The 8,136-nt window shown below is 40.0% G+C and overlaps 1 protein-coding gene across 3 annotated transcripts in view; it reads left to right on the top strand.

The window, feature by feature from the left end:
- Positions 1-8,136, top strand: part of erc2 (ELKS/RAB6-interacting/CAST family member 2) — a 27,202-nt gene that overhangs the window by 1,147 nt on the left and 17,919 nt on the right. For 2 of the 3 annotated variants that reach the window (XM_014006225.1, XM_014006227.1), the window contains exons 3-8: positions 122-289; positions 1,185-1,352; positions 2,463-2,600; positions 3,027-3,167; positions 3,313-3,453; positions 4,815-4,850. In XM_014006225.1, the coding sequence (XP_013861679.1) occupies positions 122-289; positions 1,185-1,352; positions 2,463-2,600; positions 3,027-3,167; positions 3,313-3,453; positions 4,815-4,850 (792 nt within the window). The remainder of the gene's footprint in view (positions 1-121; positions 290-1,184; positions 1,353-2,462; positions 2,601-3,026; positions 3,168-3,312; positions 3,454-4,814; positions 4,851-8,136) is intronic. The other variant, XM_014006226.1, reaches the window with a different exon arrangement.

Raw genomic sequence — 8,136 nt, 5'->3', positions numbered from 1 at the left:
CACACACACACACACACACACACACACACACACACACACACACACACACATTATGATGGTGAAAATACCACATCGCAGATGAAGCAGGTCAGCTCAGAGGTGTGTTGTGTGCGTCGTGCAGATCGACCAACTGAAGCAGGAGCTGTCAAAGAAAGAGTCGGAGCTGCTGGCTCTGCAAACAAAGCTAGAGACCCTCAACAACCAGAACTCGGACTGCAAACAGCACATCGAGGTGCTCAAAGAGTCACTCACTGCCAAGGAGCAACGTGCTGCCATCCTGCAAACAGAGGTAACACAAGAAACACAGACTTACAAACATTGCATCTGTCTTATCGTGAAACTGAGCAAACAATGTGATGCTGAAGATCAAATCACACCAGCATGTTGGAGAATTTTAAGTGAATGGTAAGTCGGGATGCTGCCCACTAAATGTTGCAAAATAATGAAACAAAAAACCAATAAATCAAATGATGTAAAAACTACCACATCCATGTTTCTGCTTCAGTTGCATGAGGAATAATGTGACAGTTCAAATCTTTTCAAGTGTTCTTTAGGAAAGTTTTAAGATATAATTATCTTACCTGGTGTACATAGCTCTTTGATTGACCTCATTTTGGAGAAAGAGGATAGCTAATGTTTGAGTTGGGCCAAAATTAATGGAGCTTTTCATCTTATTACAACTTCAGTAGAAAAAAATGTTATGGAAGTTCATGTCTGCGCTGTTTTATAAATTCCTACAGCACTGTTTCACATTTCATGGTGTTCCCTGCAGAAATATGGTGATATTTCTGCTGGAAGTACCCCAAGCTGGACAAAAGCTGCTACAGCTAGCTGCTTGTCCTTGCAAATTACCAAAAACTCCTACATAAACAGCTACGTATTGAGAAACTGAACGCAATGTAATGGTTTAGAAATCAGTGTTTGTATCTATTGCAATTAAATTTTTGATAATTCTTCTCAAAATAGCTTGTCAGCTTGACAAAAGTAATTGCTGTTTCATCAAACTGATGTTCAAAGAGCTTTCCACAACAGGTAAGATATTATTGTTATTTTGTTCTCAACCTTTTCAAATAAACCCACTCCAAAAACATCTAAACTGTCCTTTGAAGGTAAGCCGGCACGATTCAAACTTGTTTTACTAAAAGATGGTGCGTACTTCTGTCCGTGGCTGCATTGTGCTTCAGGTGGATGCCTTACGTCTGCGTCTGGAAGAGAAAGAGTCGTTCCTGAACAAGAAAACCAAACAGCTTCAGGACCTGACAGAGGAGAAGGGAACGCTCGCCGGAGAAATCAGAGACATGAAGGACATGCTGGAGGTCAAAGAAAGGAAGATTAATGTCCTGCAGAAAAAGGTAGGAGCTGCGTTTTTAAGAATGAAAACATGAATCTCCAAACAGTGGATATTGTAACATTAACTACTGACAGTGGAGTGTAGCTTACAGGTGTAATTTTAGCCTATGATGCCTGAAATGTCAGTGATTCAGTTTCAGTTTTGTCATATTTCTGGACAAATTCAGCCACTAAAAAGTGTTTACTCTCTTCATGACGAGTGAGAGTGTTTGTTGTGCTCAGGAGAGTTGTGTCCACAGAAAGACAAGCAGAAAGAAATAATTTCTGCCTCACTAGCACTTGTCTGTGTGTGTTTGCTATAAATACTCACCGAGTGTTACGCTGTGTTTTACTCTGACCTGCTCACACATGATCCCATTTTATCTCCCTTTTTGCAAGTTATTTTTCTCCTGATGCGAATATTTGATGTTTGTTTCTGACTCTTAATGAAATGTAATGATTATACATGATTTTAAAGTACACATTTGGTTGAAACAACATATCTATGTCACCTTGTTTCAGGTGAAGGCTTGTCTGCCTCTTAAACCACATCCTGTGTGCTTTAGAATATAAATGTTTCAGAGTCAACAAATCTGGCTGCTAAATTGCTCAGCTTGCAGTCAAAGTTTTGACGCAACAAACTCTGACAACAGAGTCCCTGAGCTGTTAGAGGTAAAATCTTATGATAAGAAAGAAATAGAAAACATTTGACTAAAATCTGCACCAGTTTGTCTCCTCGGTTGACAAACTGACAGTGTTGTTAAGACAGACTGATGTAACACAGTGGTAACTTCAATAAAATAATAAAAAAAACTCCCACTGCTTTCTGAAAGATGGTGCTGGGATCAAAATGACACAAACTTTTTTTTTGCCCTGTTTTTCTCACAATCCCAACTATTCTGAGGCATAAACAACAATAAATTAACTTTTCAACTACGGATTGGTAATTGTGATTTGTTTTGAAGTAGACTATAGATACAAGGCTCCTTCCAGTGTTTTGTTTATTATTTTATATTTGAATAATATTCTTATTCAACTGAAAAGATTTTATTGCAAAACAGTAATTTTCCAAGATTTTAAACTCAACTCAGGTTCTCACGTTACTCTTTTGCTGGGTTTTTTTTCCGCGTCAGATTGAGAACCTGCAGGAGCAGCTGAGAGACAAAGACAAGCAGCTGGGGAACCTGAAGGACAGAATAAAGTCTCTGCAGACCGACTCCAGTAACACAGATACTGCCCTGGCCACCCTGGAGGAGGCGCTGTCAGAAAAGGTGCGCTTCAGTCCAGCAGCATCAGGAGGAGAACGTTAGGATAACATGTAACATTTTACCCTYCTGACAAACCTGACTAATCCAATGCTAAGCTAGGTTAGCATCATACATTTTGTAGAGTGAAGTGGGTTAAAATGGGCTTTATATTGTCAAATCATGTAATGATAAATGATTTAGCATAAATTCTAAAAAGAATATAAAATCAATTATACTGTTTTAAAATGGTATGTCTGATATAGTTACTGTATTTTAAAATTATAATGACATGTATTCCAGCTTTAGACTGGTTTTAAAGGATAAAGAGTTCTGCCCATTTTAATTTTACATTTTAACTAAACCTAACTTTTTTGTGCGAATGTTTTATATCTTTTTCATTTTGTTAATGTATGAATCCTATAAAGAAACCTGAACATGTCTGTGTGTCAGGAGAGAATAATAGAGCGATTAAAAGAACAAAGGGAGAGGGAGGACAGAGAACGCCTGGAAGAGGTGGACCTGTATAAGAAGGAGAACAAGGAGCTAAAGGAGAAGGTCAACAGCCTGCAGATAGAATTAACAGAGAAAGAGGTCAGTGTGTCTGCATGGCTGTAGCTTTGTGTTTCCCTCTCTCTCTCTTTCAGTCAGCCTTCGTTTTGTCCTCTGGCCCTGTGTTCCACCTGCTGACAGGCTGCTGGGTTTGTTCTAACCGTCTGTGTTCACTCTTTACCTGCAGTCCAGCCTCATCGATCTCAAAGAGCATGCATCGTCTCTGGCGTCCTCCGGCCTGAAGAAAGACTCCAAGCTCAAATCACTGGAGATCGCCATCGAGCAGAAAAAAGAGGAGTGTAGTAAGTTGGAGACGCAGTTGCAGAAGGTAGGTTTGTGTTTTTCAGTGTAAGATTAAAGTTGTATATTTTTGTTGTATAAAGGCTTTTAAACCTGTTTTAAAGAAGAAGAATGTGATTTTATTTGCAGTGAGTTGAAATATCTACATTTTGTTTTGGGATAAATAAACTACCTAGCCTGGTAAAATCCAGCCCCTTGTTGAGGATCTGGAAACTCGGCCATTGAGAAGTGATGTCTTGCTGGAGGCGTGGACTCTGTTGAAGTTTAAAACGACTGGATCTGTTTTACCCAATCGCTAACATTTTGGACGTGACGTATGCAGTTTGTCAGCTCTACCGTGAAGGAAGYTAAGCTAAGAAGCTAACCAGAAATTACATGCACTGCAAACAAGAGAGAAGCACCGAGCTGAAGGAGATGGCTGTAAATGAGAGCTGCAGGCTTTGTGAGACAAATTTAATTTAATTTGGATGCCTTGTCATCACGGACTGCCTTCATTCACTTCCTCCGCTAAAGTACAAGCAGACTAAAGCGGCTCAGAAAATCAACATCAGCGTTCAAAACTCCTCCTTCTGTTCACTGATTGGCTCGGTTAAAATTCTACTGGGAAACTAGAATTGAGCAGAACTGTGTAGGAAGGCAAGGGCCAGGCTAGTAACTACCAACTTAAAGGACAAACCAAATTACAACTGGAGTCCCTTGACTTTMAAACACACAGTGTGATTTGAAACTTAAAATTTGACAGAAAGATTTTTGCTTTTTTATTGTTAAGAAGAAAAAAAACAGGTGAAGGCAATTTTTCATACATCTCAGGAAGCTGAGTTATGTAGTGCTGAGAGAATATGACATACTATAGCTTCATCAGCTACTCTGTTAAATTCCATCACAGGTTGTGTTTTTTTATTTGTTTTTTTTATTTGTTGTCTCATATAAAATGATCTCCTCTCAAGAGTTTTCTCTAGTGTGTTGATAGAGCTTAACAGTTAGTTTGGTGAACTTGGTGTATTCAGCTATGTGTTTGGATTTTGTCATCATGAGAAGTACACAGATTTGAAATGTTGAGATCAGCTAGAGACATTTTAGCTGCCATCCTTTGTTTCAGTGCAGCACAGAGCAGAAACCCTGTTAAAATACCCACATCCATCTTCTTCATCTCCATAATCCACAGATGATATCTGTTTCTCTGCAGTGTTGCTGTTGTTAACCTCTAACACCACGTTCTGGACTGAAACAGTGTTTTGTCTGTCCATCAAACATGTACTCTAACATTTCTGAACCTACTGTTATCTCCTGTGGCTCAAAATAAGCCCTAACATTTACTCTTCCTGGACCCCCCCCCCCTCCCTTTCAATGTCCCTTCCTCGCCCTCTCGCCTCTCCGTTCACTATGTAGCAAGCTGAGCAGCTATTCAGTCACATGAACAATCCTGTAAGTCCGTCTCTTGAGGCCTGTGCGGCACATGTTGAACGCATGAAGACACAGAGAACTTCTTTGAAATCTGCTAGATCATGGCAAATCCCAGCACAGGCACTGCTTCCTCCCATATCCACATGCATGTTGCCCCATTGCATATTATGAGCTTTACAGTGCACCGAGAGTCCTGTGTGTACTCTTTCTGTGACTGTTGGTGTGTGTAATGTGTGGTGAAGCTAGTGAGGTTTTTTATTTCTCTATCAGTTGAAATTTGCCGTAACGCTACAGAAATTCATGCGTTCTCTCTGCTGGAACATCGAGTGGAGGTGTTTATTTCAGTTGTACATGACATTCACAGTCCTGTAGAACACTTAACWAGAGCTGACACTCGTATCATTGTCTGACACGTCATTACGCAGCCACGACTGTCACATTTAGCTGTAAGTGGTTGTTGAAGGATCCAAACGCAGGCAAGCAGGAAGGACCAAAAACTCAGACCTTAATTGTGGCCCATCACATCAAAACGAGGATTAATTCCAAAAGTGGTATATGGAGAAATAGGCAAATATAGTGTTTTGACTAAAATCTTAACAAAAGTTGCATTTTGTCAAAACATAATGAATAAATGCTTATCAATGTATCATTTGAATGAACTGTCTGAAATATAATCTTAAAACAAATTTTTGAAGCACTTTTTTGAGAAGTAGCAACAAAAAACCCGATTTAGAGGAAAAATGCCTTAAAATTTAGAGATTTTTGCTGTGAGCTAGCAAAGTTTTGTTTCTTTTTAGGTGGGAAATCTCAAAATTCAAATATAATTTGAGGTTTCCTCTTTATAAGGTCATCAAAAATTCCTCATTAAAATGACATAAAATAAGGATTCAGACCAAATATTTATGTATTATTGTAACCATCAAGACAAATTAAGTCATATACATGGATTTACTTATGATATCAGAATGATCCAGGTATCAAAATGTAGCTTTTAAAGCCAAGAATCTGAAAMTGTGATAAGGTCATTTTGACCAAATTTGACTTAATCCTCATTTCGATATGTCGGGTCACAATTATCAAATCAGGTATCTACAAGAGCAGACCGTAACAAGAATAAGATTAGCAGGGAGGGTCTGAAAAAGAAGTGAGGAAAACCAGGGTGTGCATGAGGGAAAGATGGTTACTGAATAACAGCTGGTGTGCTGATTACTAAACACAGGAAGCTTAATGAAATGAAGAACTATGAGGAACATCTAGCAGTAATGATAGTAAAACAAGCTAAAACTAAGAAGTTCAAAATATGAAATGGGGTTCTACAGAAAAGTTGTGAACACTTAACATTGTACTGCTGTTAGATACCACTTTAAAAAAACTGTTTTAAGAACTAAAGTTTAATCCTGACTGAAATGATGAGCTCGTGGCCACACTGCAAAAATTGTCCATCAAACCAAATCTTGCCATCTTATATCCAGCCAAAAAATATTTTTGATCTTGTTTTGAAACTGATACATTAAGCAAGAGCAGAATGTGTTTGATTATTAATTTTGTTAGCCTGTAAATGTTTCCTTTTTCAAGAAGTCGTACCAAGTTCAATTGTCTTACTGCATTGGCAGATAATTTATTTTTATTTGAGAAGATTCAGACTATAATCTAGTATTTTTAAACTTCTTTTTAGATGGCTGTTTGCAGTAATTGCTTCTCTCTTAAAACAATAAAAAATTGTGTTCTTCATGTGAATACTATTATATAAATCATAACCATCACTGTCAATGTATTACACAGTTATTTTTTGCAGGAAAACGTAAGGTTATGAATATAACCACGGTTCCTTTTCAGTCATTTCACTCAGTACAACACATAGTTGTATATGGGACGCGCGCCCTCGCGCGCCTGGCTGAAGCCACCTCTAATCRCGTCTTTAGACCGGTGACGTGGTGACGTTGAACGTCGGGTGACAGGCTCCACCTTCACCCTATAAGTTCGGAGTCACCAGCGTCATTACTCAGTTAGATACCGCCCTTCACCGAGCCTTTTGTGATGCGGGGCCAACAAGGTGTTGTACTTTGTTTCATTCCTTCAAGGAACAGTGGTTATATTCATAACCTTACGTTCCTTTTCAGTCATTTCACTCAGTACAACACACAGTTGTATATGGGACTTGTCAAAGCGCAGAGCAGTATCAGACCTGAGTTAAGTAGTGTTCCTGAGTAAGTACTGTACTAATGCAGAGCTTTGGACCCGGCAGAAAGTACAGAATGAGCCACTGAAGGTGCTGTTACATCCCGGCTGTAAAATCGTGCAAATGTGTTTGGTGAGGCCCAGCTGGCCGCGGCACAAATGTCACTCACAGGTACCCCTTTAAAACGGGCCCAAAATGTCGCTACACCCCTGGTGGAGTGAGCTTTAACTCCAAGAAGGAYTGGAAGGTTTTTGCTGCTGTAATGCTAGCAAGATGGCCTCTACAATCCAGTGACAGAGTCTTTGTCTAGAAAGAGGTTTACCTCTGTGTGGGTTAGCAACAGCCACAAACAGCTGATCACATGACCTTACATCCTGTGTGCGGCTGATGTAAGTGCGTAGAGCACGTACGGGGCACAGAAGATGCAGCCTCTTTTGCTCCTCAGATGCAAAAGTGGGTGGTGGAGGTGAAAGCTGGAAAGCTCTATAGACATAGAGCTGTAACTAGAAGGTATCACCTTAGGAAGATACGCAAAGTTAGGGTGCAAAACCACTTTAGAGTCAGTAGAAAACTGGATACAGGAGGGGTTCACTGACAGAGCGTGGAGGTCCCCGACCCGTTTAGCTGTAGCTAAAGCCAGAAGCAAAGCAACTTTATATGAAAGAAACTTCAACTCTACAGACTCTAGAGGCTCAAATGGAGGGTCACGGTGAGCCTCAAGAACCACAGTGAGGTCCCAAGAGGGAATACTGGGTTTAATAGCAGGCCRYAGCTTACGAACCCCTTTCAGAAAACGCACGGCTAAAGGATGAGCACCATGTGTGACTCCATCAAAACCTACATGGCAGGCAGAAATGGCTGCTAAGTAGACTTAATTGTGGAGGAAAGCCCTTTATCCAATAGCTCCTGAAGAAATGTTAAAACATCTCCTATTGCGCACTGAAAAGGGTCCAGGTGCCCGTTCTTAAACCATCGCTCAAAAGCTTGCCACTTATAGGAAAATAATCCTCTAGTGGATGAAGCTCTTGCGTTTTGGATGGTTGCTATTACTGCTGGAGAAAGGCCTTTGGCTAATAAGCTGGACCTAGTTCTGGGTGTGGGTGAAAAATCTCCCCCTCTGCCTGAGAG

The sequence above is a fragment of the Austrofundulus limnaeus genome, unplaced genomic scaffold (assembly GCF_001266775.1).
Source record: "Austrofundulus limnaeus strain Quisiro unplaced genomic scaffold, Austrofundulus_limnaeus-1.0 Scaffold35, whole genome shotgun sequence".
In the NCBI taxonomy this organism is placed as follows: domain Eukaryota; kingdom Metazoa; phylum Chordata; class Actinopteri; order Cyprinodontiformes; family Rivulidae; genus Austrofundulus; species Austrofundulus limnaeus.
The sequence above is the reverse complement of the archived record's forward strand: the minus strand, read 5'-3'. Positions and strand labels throughout refer to the sequence as shown.